The sequence below is a fragment of the Python bivittatus genome, unplaced genomic scaffold (genome assembly GCF_059951505.1).
Source record: "Python bivittatus isolate LINGU-HERP-01145 unplaced genomic scaffold, Pbiv_v1 ctg000160_np1212, whole genome shotgun sequence".
NCBI classification, from domain to species: domain Eukaryota; kingdom Metazoa; phylum Chordata; class Lepidosauria; order Squamata; family Pythonidae; genus Python; species Python bivittatus.
Window position 1 is genome coordinate 5,641,780 of NW_028277076.1, and position 16,353 is coordinate 5,658,132.

Genomic DNA, 16,353 nt, shown 5'->3' on the forward strand with positions numbered 1-16,353 from the left:
TCTATGGATGGGACAGAAGGCAAGAGTCAACCCTGCCTTTCTTTTCTCAAACGCTTCAGCAGGTACTTTGTTACCAGCAGGTACTTCAACTGCTGGATTTAGTTGCTATGGCTTGTCAAGAGCCGCTTATCATCTGAAGAGCTTTTCACCCAGAAAGGACCAGCAGAGGAGCTTCTCAGTGCCACTCCGAAGTCAAGGAACCATGAAAGAAAGCCGTCTGCTGCTCATCACATTTGCAAAGAGAAGAGGGGCTAGTCCCTACTGCAACAAGTAACAGGATGATGTGGGAAGGGCAATTTTAGTTTAAGAAATGGCAGGGAGTAGTCAAGCTTACTCCTCCACAGTGGTCTGAAATCTTCTCCCAAGTCACAATTCCTTAAAACCAAAATGCAATCAAATAGGACCTAGACTGCGCATTCTCTGTCTTGTTTAGTTTTGGTCCAACATATAGATCAAGGACAAAGCTGCATTGCATGAGGGTCTAACACCAGGTATCTCCCATTGTGGTGGCCATTTCTGAAAGCATCCCCAAGCTTTTCTCAAGGTTCAGAATGTGCCCACTGGCCCTCCAAAGTCATTCATTCCTGGTCTGAAGGATCAATGTCAGAAAAAAAAAATACTAGATGGTTCTGGATAATAAATAATAATCATAGAGTGCTCTGGATAGTAGTTATAGATTATAATAAAGGTCATCTGGCTCCAAATATATTCCCCGCTCCTACAAGTGACATGGCCATCCTACTTTCCCCAGGAAGCCCCCATGTACTTTCTGCTCTACAACCCTGTGGCAGAGGATTCATAGTCTGAAGACCCCATCTTTGGCCTTTGGTATTATTGAAGAATAGGATTTTGAGCATCACCAGGACAGATCTTCACTCCATCTGGAAAAGTGCAGGTAGATTCTAGAAGTGGGTCCCTTTGTGCAAGAGAAGGGGGTTCCTCTCTCAAAGGCTATCAAATGAGTACTTTGGGGGATAGTTAAGGGGCATAACCTGGGGCTGATCCAGGAATGACTGAAGAAATGTCCTCTGCGTACCCGCAGACAAACGGCCATTCATCTCACGATTGGAACCTACCGATCCCCAAACTTCTCAAACCACCCCTGAAGGAGCCTGGTTTTACCTGTGATACCGTGATGCTGCATTTCTTTGCCAGCTCTTCTTTGGCTTCTTCGCTGGGGTAGGGGTTGCTGAGGTGTGAGTAAAAATACTCGTTCAAGATTTCTGTGGCTTGTTTACTGAAGTTGCGTCTTTTTCGCCTAAGAGCAGAGCAGAGGAGGGGAGAGGGAGGAAGGAGGGAAGGAAGGAAGGAAGAGAGAAATCCCACAGGTGAGACTCAGATCTGGAAAGTAAGCAAAGAAAAAATGGGGAGAAGACCTTTTTCACTTCCTTTAATAGGGGCGGAGGGGCAATCCTGGGGTCCCAGTGCCCACCAACAGCTCCTGTGTTGCCCTGACTTAAAAACAAAAAAATCCAGCAAAAATGCAGGATCACTTACGATTGCTCTGAACTCATACCTAGAGCAGTCACGCATCCCCTCACCCCGCCTGTCAGCCTTGCAAGGTAGTCCAGACAAGAAGCACACCCAGGACTACCAGCACTATCTTTATTGTAAGGTTACATGAACAGAATCCTACAAGTCTGAAAGAACATCTCTCTCCTCCTCACCTTACAGTCCAAGAAACTAGGGAGGGTCCCATCTGAGATACTTCCCACACCCCCATTCCTGCTGCAGGCTAAGCTGCCTCTTATCTGACTGTTCTCCCGGCTGCGGCTCTTTCCCCGTCTCCCAAGGTCATTCCCACTTCCCATTATATCTCTTCCCTCACCTTCCTTCGTTCGCTATATTTCTCAATCATAGGCATGCTTGGCTTATTTCGATATCCATTTTTGTTCTGCAGAATGAGCTATTTCGTGGCTATTTTGGGAAGAGATGTACTTTCAAACTTGCCAGATTGTTGTCAGCCTTGCGAGGTAGTCCAGACAAGAAGCACACCCAGAAGTACCAACTCTAACTTTATAGTAAGGTGACATTAACAGAATCTTGCAAGTCTGAAAGTACCTCCCCCCCCTTGTCTTTACAGCCCAAGAAACCAGGGAGGGTCCCTTCTGAGACGTTTGCCACGCCCACATTTTCCAGCATTCCCTATCTTTCTAAGAATATCTACAGGGCCCATATCTTGAAAATAAAACATACTGGGGGCCCAGCAACTCCATGTCCAACCATCCAGAAAAAAAATTAAGCAAAACTGGAGAAGAACCCAGCAGCAAGGGCTCAAAAATTGTAGGACAGCTGCACCAGCCTTTGTTGGCTAAGCAATCTGCATGTGAGTTAAAAAGCTAAATGTGCCTGATTTTTTTTTAACTTTTTTTTTTTTTTTTTTGGTCAGAATGATTCTGAAGACTGGTTCTCATAGAATTCCACCAAGACTTAACACGGAGTGTTTTGTAGAGGGAACATATTTGCTGGATTATCTGCTAGTTCCACGTACTAGAAGAAACCATCCAGGAGGGAAATCTCTCCTGCAAATGTTGCTAAAATCCAACTTCTGGGGTCCTCCTTTGTTGACACTTCTAGGAATTGCTGTTTGCAACATTGAGAAGGCCACCGATTTTCCACCCTGGCCCCAAACCTAACTGACTTTGCCCAAAGGTGATCTGGCAGACGTGACACTGAAAGGAGCTTAGCTGCAGCAAGACGGTTTAACATATTTGCTCTGGAAGAGAGGGGGTAAAAAAAATTTAAAAGATTGGGGTGGGTCCTGCTCAGTGGAAAGGTAAGGGATCTTGCCAAGCTACTCCTTTTCAAACAATTGGGTTCACCTTCAGTTCACTTGGGAGTGGCCACCAAACCAGAGCTAAAGGCAGGGATGCCGAGATGCTTGCAAAATTCTTGCAGAATTGTCCTATGGACCCTCCACAGCTCTGAAAGAAACTACCTACAGCCTCTCTCCCCTCTTGACCACCTCCCATCCTGCCCAGTATGTTTTTCCTTTCTTCTTTCGCAGCCTGTTCTTTAGAAAACCCTTTAAATGCTTTTCCTCTGGGCTTCCTACGATTAAACTGCCTAGATGTTCCACAGGGAGCTCCCATCTGGAAGGCTGTCCTCCATTAGTAATCCAGCACGCACACATGTTTTCCAGCATCAACCCCTCTTCCCTGGAGCAGCGCGTTCTCTCATTCCTCTACTTCCTCCTATTTTCTGCCTCGCCTTCTTGCTCTTTAAATGCAGGTCCTTCTTTCTCTCTCAGGCGCTGATTTATCAAACCAGCATGGCTTCTTGGCATCAGATAAGAGAAGACCATGGCCAAGATTGGTGGCTATGAGCAATGGGGTTGCCAGCTGGTGGCAGGCCCCAAAGCCATGACACCAACCCTAACCCTAACTCATGAACCATTCTAATAGCCAACTTTGCATCTTGTATCTTCCTACACGATGCTCCTACAAATGGCTGAGCATCTTCAAACTTCTGAAGTTTAATCACACCAGAGCGGAAGCAATATACTTAAGCTTTAGTTGCCTGGCCTTCAGAAGACCGAACTAAATGTTTCGACAGTATAATTCCGTGGAGGAGCAATGGGGTGGCTGTTATTATTAAACAACTGAGAGTTAAACATTTACTAAGAAGAATAAGAATGTCTATATTGCTCTCCCTTCCAGAAGTGCCAAGAAAGTTGCCAAAAGAACAAAACAACCTTGAATAAAACTGTCAAGAAGACAACTAACAATCCTTAAAAACAGTCTCATGCAGAAATTAAATGCAAGCAGAGTTTTAATGCCGTCTCAGAAACAATGTAAAAACAGTCTGGTTGTACAAATGTCTGGGTAAGCCAGTATACAGCCAGCGATAGCATCCTTGACGTTCCACCATGGAGATGATGCCAGCGAGAAGGTTCTGCTCCTGAGCACAGAATTTTGAGCTGAACCCACCAAGAGAATCACAAGCCAACTTCCCCAGCTGATTCTAGCACACCTGTATGGCTGGCATTGATGCTTGTTGGTTCCTAAGCCATTTAGGACCCTTGTCCACATTTGGTGTATCAGAGACAAAGCTGAGGAAGGGAGGAGAATATTTTTCAGAACAGACGCAATGGCATCATCTTCTAGAAGTGACGCAGAAGTGGACCTTGTGAAAACAAGACTTTTGAGTCCTGCTATTACGATGGAACCATAGGGAGCCTTCAAACATTACTGTGAATAGCTAGTAGAAACAACCCTTCTGGATCTACTGCAATCCCCTAATAGATGTACCAGATTTACCCACCTGGCATCAAGGAACCGGGATCTCAAGATCATGACCGCTTCACAAGTGCTTTGTTTAAGCTGCATCTGGATGGAGCTGAATTTTCGATGGATGATGCCGACCATCCTTTCTATCTCTTTGGGGGAAATGGGGCGTGTTCGACTCTGCTCTCGGAGAAGGTTCATCACATGGGTGGTGAACTCATTGCACGCCTACGGAGAGGGGGAAGGAGAGAATCAGCAGTGAGGGGTAGTTTGGATAAAGTCAGCAACTGGAGACACACAACATGCTTAATCCAGGTTAAAAAAAACAAACACTTATGGATGTGTTCCAATGATCTGCTGTACCACCAGAGTCAACCATATGATGGCTTTACACAATGTTTGGGTTCACAGAACCTGCTAAAACAACACCAAGACCCAAACCGTAACACCCCAGCCTCCTTTTAGCAGGGTCTAACACATTGTTTGAACTCAGTCAGTGAGAGATCTTTCCTCTGGCAGAGTTCGTTTTTATTTCCTTGTTAGAGCTATATCCTGCCTTTCCTCCAGGAGTTTCTTCCATTTTTCCCCAAGCATAAACTCGACGAGGTACCCTGGGCAATGCCAGATCCTTAGTTGCTGTCTGAATGGAAAGTGATTTTTTCCCCAGCTCACATCTCACAAAGCTCTCTCCAAAAGCTTTATGAAGACAAAAGCATAAAGGCATAAAGAATTGCAGCAAACCTACTTTTGGTTTAGAACCAATATATCTAGGGGTATATTGGGGCACAGACTTTGTGAATCTCTTTCTCCCAGTCTTACAATGCACCAGAGAGAAGATGGGTCTCTTCCTTGACAAAGGGGGAAAATCTACAGTTGTGAATTATTTCCACAAGGCGTGCTTGGATCCGTATCAGTCTGTGAACCATTTCTTACAGGCTCTGACCAGCCCTACGTCTCCCAGGGAACTTCCCTCCCCGAGGGTTGACTAGATCCTGGGTCTCCCTAGTCATAACCCAGCCTGTTAACCACACCACCATGCTGGACGTTTGTGGCTGATATCCCAGCTAGAGAAACAGGGGTGGGACAAAGCATAAAATAAAACCATGGGAAGACCTGTCGGTGCTGACCGATCTACTGGAAGGTTAAAAGCAAAATTATTGCCCAGCACAGGGTGGGTGGCCAGAAAGAAAGGAGTGCAAATCTTGCCTCCAGATCACAGGTTCCTCCAAGCATCTCTGAAAACATATTACGGCAAAGATGACTACGAACGCAAATGCTGATTAGCAATTTGGCAGCGGACCAGTCTTTCTGCGGGATTCAAAAGAGCTCGCCTTTAAAACCAGTACTTCATCCATGATTAACCTGAACAGCTCATTTATGGAGTGTGCACTTAGCTCATTACTCTAAGTAAAATTTGTTAAGTATTTACATTTAGATAATTAAAAATCTGGGGGCAATCTTAAGACAGAGGCTCGGTGTTGCTGCTGAAACAGAGAATCCTTCGCTCGGAGGCAGTCAAAGGAAACATTTCTTCCTGCATCACCCCAGAGGAAATGCCCTGGAAAGGTTTTGCTGGACCCCCCACTCCCAACCAGCTCAGGCCCGCGAGACGAGGCTAAATAGCTTCTCCACCCTTGCTGCGGGGTCTTTCCCCAAGAATTATTTGCAAGGATGGAGAGAGAAAGAGCAGGAACATACAGCAGGTTTCCATAAAAACGGAGATGGTCATGCAGCTGGAAAGCCACAGGATAACTATTCTGTTTTCCCCACTGCAGTTTTAGCATGATGAATTGCCTGTTGGGCCCTGTCTCTGTTTTCTCTTTCTGGCATTAAAAAAATAATACCTCCCCCCCCTCAATCCCTTTAGCTTTGCCTCGTCCGGCAGGCTCCTGGTTTGGGTACCCTTCCTTGCTCCCCAACAGCATCCTTTCGGAGAGAGGGCGACCAGGCGTTCTGCGTGCCTGTGTGCTCGGCAGGTACCCGGTTGTCCTGGGAGTTTTGAGACGCTTACAATACTTTTGCCTACAGCAAAAATGTATTTCAATGTAATTATAGAAGATAGCTTTCAATATGTCATCTCTATTATAGTGGCTGTAAATTATGAAGAGAAGCATTTCTCCTGGCGCTAAGAAAGTGAGAGAGAAACTGATGGCATGACATACTTTCTGAAAGAGCTCGGTTCTCTCCTCCCCCTTCCCTGCTGCTTTAAAGTGCACTCCCTTAACTGGCAACAAATGTCAAAATCAAACTCCAGGCAGGGGGCAGGAGGTGGGGGGCCTGAAGCCACAATAAAGACAGCATCGGCCTTTGCTTCTGGGTTCAAAGGAAGCCGTGGCGAGCAAGAGAAAGGCAGCAAGACACAAGGGCAGCCCCCTTCTTGGGGGACAGAATTACAGCTGACCCAGATATCTAAAAGGGACAGATTATGTTCCCTGTCTCCTACTTTCTAGGTCTTGCTTGAGGCAGGAGTTGTAGGTTTCAGGAAGGTATTATTGTGATTCTGATTCTCTGCAAGTCCCTGACTTTGAGGTCTAAAGCCTCTGGAGTGAGACCAGATCTATTTGCATGTACTGTAGATGATCTCAGATTCAATGGTCGGCGTTTGCGGATAAGGTTCAGAGAACTCCAGCCTGGGCTTGAGGAATCAAAAGATCATCTCAACAGAGATCCATTTCCTTTGCTCATTGATGCCTTTATTCAGAATTGTAAAGACTAGCTTCTTTATTTTTAGGGGAAGGATGGAGCCCAAAGTCTGTCTGCAGAAAATCTTAGCTGGCATCACTAACTTGTTCAAGTAGGGTTGGGAAAACCTCACCTGAAAAGCTGCTGTTAGTGGCCATAATTTTAACCTTGATAGGTCAAACATCCAGCTTGCTATAAAGCAGTTTCTTATATTCTAACCTGGGATCCATCTCTTCTCACCCTTCACATCTCAGCAGAATGGGCTGCAGGTTTTACACACTCATTGGCTCCCTCATTCATACAATCAACTCAGCAATACCTGCAGCTTTAATGGAAAGTGTGTCTGTAGCAAGAGGGTCTTGGCCTACACTCTACCCCATCCACAGCTTGCAAATTCTGGCCCCGGGGGGGATCTGATTGATATCACAGCTTAAATTCTGGATACCGCTTGATCTTCTGTGGGTGTGTTTTACAGGAGAAAGGAAGGAAGTGTGAGGACTGAAGGTCAAAAGAGCCTGAGACCATTATCAAAACATGGTATAGGTGCCCTCTATATTCAAGGCTGAGAAATGAGCAAAGGGACACCTGTTACCATGTAAGGACAGAAAGAGAAGACGTAAACCCAGGGCTTGTTATATACAGTGGATTGGTTAGGTTCATTCTACAATAGGTCATTTTCTTTGTCCTCAAGCCTTCTACAGCAGTAGATAGATCTACTGCTTTGGCTTCCATATTGAAACACACAACTGGCACTTTCACAAATCTCCAATCCACCCTTTCCACCTGTAACAACCTCCTCAAAAAAAAGACTTTCAAAAAAAGTCCAAGCCAACCCTCGTGGGAAAAAAACCCTTTTGGTTCCTCAGCTGTGAAGACAGCCAACATCCTCAAGACAAGCTTGCATTAGAAAGTTGGCTGCAAGGCATGGGGAGGAGACCCTACTGGGTGTGAGAATCAGTGGAAGAAAACTTGTGGGTTTTGATTCGTCTTAGCTTTGTGCTCTTCCAAGCAACACAGATCTTCCCTCACCCTGCCCCATCCCACCCCACCTCACCTCAGTTTCCTGGGGTTTGGACAGATGTATAAGACATTTCAGTTGAAAACCTTTACTAACTCAGCTGTGGGGACTGAAACACTTGCATTTATTAGTCTGAGAGCTACCAGACCAGGAAACCAGTGTCCTCAAAACTTGGCATTTATTTCTGCTGCTCTCCTGTCTACTGAGACTTTTGCTGGACAGTTTTCACTTAAAGCAGGCTCAGCATTGCTTCATTTCTGCCATGGTTAGAGCACAAGAACTGGAAGTCAGAGCTAAGAAATGCAGAAGTGTCTCTTGGTGGGCTGGGGTGGTTTCTCCTTCCTTTTAAGAAAAGGCACAAGCCTTTTGCTTCCCCCAACAAACTCATGCAAGATTATGAAAACAATGGGAGATAAAAAGCTTTTTTTCATCCCCAAGAAGGAAGTGGGTCAGAAGAAGTATCTTCTCCCCAATGGAAAAAGAAATCCATCTCCTCTCTGCAAGAAAAAAGACTTTTCCCCTGAATTTTTCCATTATTGGCTACGTCTTCACATTTCTGCCCCAGACCCCAAGATTCTACCCCACCATAAAATCCACCCTTTCAGGTGAGGATCAACACCAACCTTAAGACATCTGAATTACAGACTGAATTTACATTTTTTGAAATGAGGAGGGCATGAATTTAATTGAATCCAATTGGCCCACCTTCTGCAGCCTCGCAAAGCAGAGACCCACCACCAATGTCAGCAGATGCAAAGGTATCAAGCTCTCACCTGCTCATATTTCTCCAGCTCGGTGTGGTAGATCTGTCTGATCTGCGTCAATTTGGCTCGGTAATCTGAGTGTTCGATAGAGTTGTCTGAAGACCCGCCAGAGGCTGCCGCCGCCGCCGCCGCTGCTGCAGATCCGCCGCCTTTCTCGGGACCCGAGACTCCTTCTGCGAGAAGCATATTGTCCAACCTCATGAGCTGCGGATCTGGGGGGTCTTCCTCTTGCGCCCCTCGGATGCTGAGACCTTGGGGGAAGGAAAACAAGAAGAGGGTGACCTAAATTAACTCAGCCTGAAATTTCCACGCCTGCATTTATCCTGCCAGCTCTTGGACCCACTAAAACAGAAAGCATTGCTTTTCCATACAGAGATACTTTCATGGGAATTTCTGCAGCCTTCTAGCCTGCAGGAGTTGGCCTTCAGGAAGGTGCCATTCAGCCAAGATTCTGCATTGTGCAACTCAAGTGAATTAAACAGTGGGATAAATAGTTTTATCAGTGTAGCTCTCCGTTCTTGCATATATATTTGTTCCAGATTACCAAGTGGTCCATGGCTGGATTCACCTGTCGTCCTAAAGCATGGATACGAAACCCATGGCCCTCAAGATGTTCCTGAGCTACATCGCCCAGCATTCCTCGTACTTGGCCATACAGTTGGGCGTTGTATGGCAACCTCTGGAAGACAGCACATTACGCGCCCATCGGGTTTCTTGCCCTGATTTCATTTTTAAAGATGTTTTTTGATTAAACACACCTAACGCAAGCCAGCATACTGCAAAGCCAAAAGCCACCTTCTTTCCTCAGAGGGCCCCAAGGGAAAGAAAAAGGAGAGATGTTCCAGCCCACGGTTTGCTCTGCCTGGCAAATGGGTCCTTTGCGACTGCTGCCCCCCGAGCCATTTTATGAAAGCTCCCATGACATTGTCTCAAAACTCAGCCCGCTTCCCAGGAAGCCCCCAAAGGCAGACGATTCCTAAGAACAACAAATCCCTCTATTAAGGAGGGAATGCAAACATTTTGCACTTGGTGGGGTTGTTCCTGGTCTGAGCAAGGGGTGGAAGGGGAATGAAATCCCAGACAGATTGAAAGGAGAGCCGGACTCTTCCCCCAAGGAGAGGCCCACCACTCAGTCATCAATCACTTGAGGCTCTCGGGACTCCCAAGCAGCTCTCGAATGCCCAGTTCTGCTGTTGAGCAAACGTACAGTGCCAGCCCTCCCGTTAGATAAGGCAGACCAGCTGCCTTAAGCATCTGCTATCGGCGTTGTGAAAAGGCAACAATTCCTCCGTCGCTCCGGTTTGTTCTATTTTTACTGCCAGAGAGGAACGCAAGGCATGGACGTCAAAGGAAATTAGCCAGTCTTGGGTGCTAAGTATATTTTTGTCCAGGGAATCTTCTTTTTCGGCTGCTCAATCACAGGTAACTCCTGACCTGTGCTCTTTTACCACCTTGCCCTGTAGAAATTAGGATTTCAGGGCCCCAAACATATGCTTTGTTGGCAGCAGCATCTGTTTATTAGCAAGCACCCCGTTCCCCCTCTCCCACCCCGAAGAAATCAAAAGCGTCGGCTGCGCAAGAGAAGCTCCCCAAATCAGGCCTTGTCAGCAGTCCCATCTGAGCGCCACAGATCAAGGCTGACAATTTGTACGTTTAATCGGGTTGAGGTGGGCGGACTGCCAAGATGTTCTCAACACCGCAAAACACAACGTTGAGATTATAATTACAGATGTAAGGAGAAAATTGCAAGACCTCTTCAGATCGGTTAAAGATGTACGACAACCCTCCAAAATATCCCTGTCTAATTAACCTCTTCCAGTATGTTTGAAAAAGCAAGTATTCCTGGCTGATTCCCGTGGGTGGGGGGAACCCCCCAGCGCTCGCATGCTGATACCTCCTTCTCCGGCAGAGGGGTGTCCAGATCCAGCCAAATGCAAGTCCCATGCTGGGAACGGCGAAGTTCTCAACATCCGCAAACCACAAGTGTTTGGCTCAGAAATAGCAGCGAGATCAGATTCCCTTGCCTCTCGCTCTGACTTAGCTCCAGGGAAGAGGAAGGAGAGGAAGAACATCTGTAGCTATTCCCCCCTGCACAGTCATTCAGACTCCGTCTGGGCTATTGTCATCTTATGTAGAGCGTGTGTCTTTCCATGAAAGACTGTTCAAACTCCACACCCACCTATCCTGTGTTGACAATCAGCCAACTTTTTGAGGGGTGACCAGATTCCAGTGGTGGGAAGGGCTGGCAAGGACATCTAGTCTACCCTTCCCTTGAGGCAGGAATCTCAAGTGTCCTCAACAGATGGCCATCCAACCTCTACTCAAAGGCATCCACTGAAAGAGAGATCATTGATTCTCCAAAGTGGTCAATATTGCCTCCCAAGGGTTGATGGGACTATCCAAGGGGTTGATATTGAGGTTGGGGTTGTTATTCATAGTACTATTAAAGTAGTATTTATGAAATTATGTTCATATCATAAATGTTTGGGGGTCAATGAACGATCTGAAACTTCATGAAGGGGACCCTTGACCTAGATGTATTATTTTAGGAGACAATTCTTTGAAAAGCAGCTTTTCACCAAATGACACAATCTGAAAACATATCCATCAGCTCCATGGTGGACAATCTAAGATCTCAGGTTTCGGGGTATCGAAAAGCTCCCAAACTGCAATTTAATATGGTTAAATATATGTGTGAGAGATTGTGGAGAGGTTGGGAAAATAATGGGAAGGAGATTAAATACATGCAATCAAGGGATAAAAGGAGAGATGGTTAGTACAGTAGCCTGTTTTATCAATAGCAAGTCAGTCAGAATCCTGGTATTTCAAATCATTCGAAGAGAGTCCACCTTGAATGAACTCACTAGAAACAAGGGATGCAAATTCTCCTTGCATTTTCCAAAATTCTGTATTTACCCCAAGACTAGCATTAAAGACCCCTTCTTGCATACTCTGTAATTCTTGCTCCTGGGCAAGATCAAGGGGTTGGACTTGAATCTTGGATTAAAGGCATGAGAAGCAATGCCTTTCACTGCATCCTCCAGCAGCTGACCTGAACCCCCGTTTTAATTTCTTAATTACCAAAACACACGCGAGAATGTTATTCTGGAAACGAATGCTCCACCTCCCTGCAGACCGAAGGATCAACAATAGGGAAGATGTTTCTACAGGTCTACTGGGCACAGAGGTGAGATTTCCTTTCCATGCATGACCGCCATCCTTTATAAATTAAGCACTGATACTATGTACGTTCTCGACATATAAGCTCACAACAGTGGTTATTGTTTGTCTATTTTTATTCCCTAGTATATCAACCTACAGGTTTATTACTGTTTAGCTCGGTGACCTTTCAGCGCTTCATGGTATTAGAGATATAGCATGGGCTTCAACGGGCGCAACAATCTATCACTTCCAGCGTAACAGGAGAGGTACTAATGACATTGGAAACGCAAGGACTCAATCTAGATCGTTATGCATCAGCCTAGAGCCAAAAATATTTCCAGATCCAATAAAGGCGGCTTAGACCCGTGCTCCTTTTGATGGATCTTTTGGGCTGCTTTCAACCCCAACCCTTCCTTTTCCGCCGGAGAAGTGTTTTAACAACATTCTTCTTGGGCGCGGCACAGAAGGTTAACCACAAGCTTGTTTGCTCCCAATTTCTATCTACTTAGAGCCACACCATTCATTTCCGTATCTGCAAGATCCCGACAAATCGCATAAACAGACGCTAAAACATTGTTTAACAATGAACCTGGCTTTGTTATAAAACCACAGTTTTAGCATATCTTTCAGAGGATCCTAATTAGCTGTCTTTCAATGCGCCATGCACCTGCCTCCGTAGATAACAGACGAGAGCGCCTGCACCAGCTCCAGCATTCAGAGGCCAATAAATAAATTGCAGGTCAAAATTATTACAAAGCCTATCCTTCGAATAAACCCATCTCCTTCACAACACAAAGCCACCGATATGAAAAGCACCTAAAATCCCACTCAAATGGTATGATTACAGGGGCTGTTTGAGTTTAATAATCTGACTGTAATTCAGGCATTTTCAACAGCTCATTAAGGGTTCATTAATATATGGGCAAGCTTTTGAATTATAAATAAGCAGATTAGAAACCCGCAGTGTTGGAATTGTACAGTAGGTATGCTGGCTACCAGAATAATATTGCAAGTACAATGAAAGGTCTGCCCCAGAGAGTTCTGGGGAGATAAAGGACAAAGCTTTTTCAGCCTTATTTATTAATTCATTTCCATGTTCACCTTGAAAGGAGCGTATGCTGTTGTTCCAAAGCTTTAAGTCAAATATTTTCAAAACATGCCTATCACAAAAGAGCATTGCACCATATACAAGGACTTAGGTGTCCAACAGTAAAGGGTGGAGGGTGGAAAGGGAGCTAACACTAAACCAGCTAACTGCCAAGATAATGCTGATCTATGAGATGCCTCTTCAGAAGTAAAAGCCTTTGTTTCATTCCTGAGAATTTGGATGGGAAGAAGCATTGTCAAAGGCATCATATTCCATGAACATGTTGACTGGCTCACTCATGGAATATATGATGTATGTTCCAAGCTATCCTCTTGATGCTATTTCCTTTCAAAAATCCATTCCCCCCTCCAGCTTTTTACAATGGGTCTTTGGGGCAATTATAGCTTATGGGCCCCACCACTGAATGCAATGAGTTTAGAACCTTACAACATTATCGGATTTTCTTGCGGAGTGCTGCTAAGGGAAAATGCATACTCTTATCAGCATTTTGAAACTGATACACTCAGGCTGTTTGAAATATGTGAAATTAACTAGGGAATGGGGAAAGTCTTCAGGATAGATTGATTTGTTTACTCAGACTCATAGGCCACTTCAGTCTACAGACTCTAGGTGATTAGAGTCTTGGGACAGAGGGGACACCCGAAATTTCTGCTCCCTACAAGAGACCAGTGGGTAGGAAGGATATGAAAAATAATGGTTTGAACTTGTGTACGTTCACAGTTAGAAAGTTAGATTGAGTGCTATTTGCTCCTCAAAATTTGTGACCATTCTAGCACTGCTCCTTTTTATGTAGTTATGAGTTAATGTCTCAAGTTCACTTTATAAGTATACCGTGTCTCATGCCCAATGTCTACTGGACGCCAACTGTTTGTTGGAAGCTTCCAACACCATGTTACCCAATGTCTTGAAGGAATGAGCCTGTCCCCACTTGGTGGTCTACAGTTTTTGACCTGCACCTCCCAGAATTGCAACCATCATGGCCGCAGCTGGAAATGCCACTCTCAGTATGCTCTTTAGACTGCATTGTGCAACCTCCTTTAGGATCATCAAGGTCAAGGCAAATCTCAACCGGCCCACCCTAGGGCCACTAACAAGTCTGGGCTCCCTTCAGAACTAAGAAAAATACCAATGCCAAAACCATAACATGAACCAGAGGCGACAGTGAGATCACTGCAGGGGAAGTGGGGCATGCTAAGTCTTTGGAAAGCAACATCCCATTTCCAGTTCCCCAAATCTTCTAGTCAGCTGGTAAGAACTCAGATAGTTCTACAGGATGAAATTTTAAAACTGAAGCACCAACAGAGGAAGAGAGATGATGATCATGATCATGATCATGATGATGATCATGATGATCATGATGATCATGATCATCATCTCCTCCTCCTCCTCCTCCTCCTCCTCCTCCTCCTCCTCCTCCTCCTCCTCCTCCTCCTCTTCAGGGCTAAAGACAAGCTTTTGGAGACACACAACTCAAGCTTTTGCATCTTAACTTGTGCAACTCATAGATTTTGGTTCTACCAAAACCTGTTTTATCTCCTACCTTAAATGGCAAATGCCATGTGGCAGAAAAGTTGCGAAAAATATTGCTCCTGGGCCAAAGTCAGAAGCACCACGCCCTTCCTCAGCCGTTTCTCGCTGCAGCTTCTCTCCTGACTTTCAGGTTTTGGGGGGGTGGGGGGTGGGGGGAGAGGCCATAAAAGAAATTACTTAAAAGGCAGCGTTTGGAGGCCAAATGCTTGGTGCTCGCAGCCCTTCCTGTCTCGATGTCACTTCCATGCCTGCTTAAAGGTGATGGGGTAGTGTGGGCACGTTTGTCATGTCAGGTATATTAAATATAACACAGCGATGCTCTGCACATTTCCCCACCAAGGCGGTTGTCACTTTCGCTTCACTCATTCTCTATTGAGGAAAAATGCAGCACTGGGAATTTACAAGGCTTTTCAGTTAAATGGACATAAATCACAGGTTTCATTCAAAGCGAATAATCACTGGCCATAAAGACCTACTTGTCTGTTACCATATATTACAGCAGAGTTCCTGTGAGCAATAATGCAGCCATTCATGGCAAAGAAAACAGAGCGAGACATTAAGAGATGACATGTAATCCTGTTAGGAGCCTGACGTGGGAAGTGTGCCTGACATTTTTATCATATATGTCCATTTCCATTTGGAAAATCAGGAGAATAAAAATGATTACTTTGCCACTGGAATCCACCTTCCTTCCTAAAACAGCCCAGCGAGATTTGTTTACATGCTGGGCAAACTGCTTAATCGGAATTCATCAATCTCCAAGTTGGAGAGGTTTCACCTGATGCCTGAACTTCAAGATACGATTCAGAAGGTTCCTATTAATAGGTCTCAGATGAGTTTCTCCTCTTTCCCATCTACAACAGAGCTGATAATCTGCTTTATGCCAGGCCATCTCCCTTCTACAGTTCAGGGCCACCAGGCCTTGTATTCCAGGAACAGATGACCACTTCTGATGGATGAAGAAGGATTTGTGACATCCATACAGTCATTACACTATACCAGGACTGAACTTCTGGGTGCACCCCAACATCAAAACTTTTAAAAAAAACACTTTTAAAGACTCTACAGTTTACCTTTTAATATAGCATCATTCAGGTAACCCACAATACCTACCACGGCTTTGCTTCCAGAGAAACGCACCATCCTTCCAGCACATCTAAGAAGGTTTCTAGTCCACCAGGAGATTTATGTTGCCCACTCAACCACATCTACCTACAATGACGGGGGCTGCTTGGATGGCGGCAGCAGTGCTCAGTGGTGTGAAAGGAAGAGAGAAACTCAGAACATTTCTGTTTTTTCAGGACAGTACTTAAAAGAAATTACTGTCCCCTCTGTGTGGTCCAAGTATGGAGATATGAAGCTGTAGCATGTGGTGAGGATGGGGGCAGCCACAAAATTCATCTGAAAGCTCCCACAAAATGGTGGAAAAGGTCAGTATCCCAATTGCAAAACTAGGTTCCCCAAAGGGTGGGGCAGAAGATGCACTGGCATGGGTGCTGTTAGCCCCACTAGATAGACCAGATCAGGAAACCAGGTAAACCAGACCAGGAAGGCTAAAAATGCTTTTATTGAGATTGGGTACAATAACAGAATCGTGCAAGCCTCACTCTGCTGGACCTCCTCCTCCTTTCTTGTACTCCAGTGAATCAGGGAGGTGTCTATCTGAGCCACTTCCAAACATTACTTGGACTTTCTGGACTTAAAAAATGCTTCCTCTCCTTTTGCCAAGGTAACAGTTCTCCCATGTTTCCATCAAGGTCATCCTCCTGACTCTACAGTTGCTCAGCACCAATCCCGCTGGTGCTCTGTATCCTCTGAATCATTCCTATTTATCCTTGCCTTTCTCAACGCATGTGGGCACCT

The 16,353-nt window shown here is 45.3% G+C and overlaps 1 protein-coding gene across 3 annotated transcripts in view; it reads right to left on the reverse strand.

The window, feature by feature from the left end:
* PBX3 (PBX homeobox 3) overlaps positions 1-16,353 on the reverse strand; it is a 159,330-nt gene that overhangs the window by 21,018 nt on the left and 121,959 nt on the right. For all 3 annotated transcript variants that reach the window (XM_088147011.1, XM_007426838.4, XM_007426839.4), the window contains 3 exons: positions 8,700-8,941; positions 4,264-4,454; positions 1,123-1,258 (listed from right to left, as the gene is read on the reverse strand). In XM_088147011.1, the coding sequence (XP_088003137.1) occupies positions 1,123-1,258; positions 4,264-4,454; positions 8,700-8,941 (569 nt within the window). The remainder of the gene's footprint in view (positions 1-1,122; positions 1,259-4,263; positions 4,455-8,699; positions 8,942-16,353) is intronic.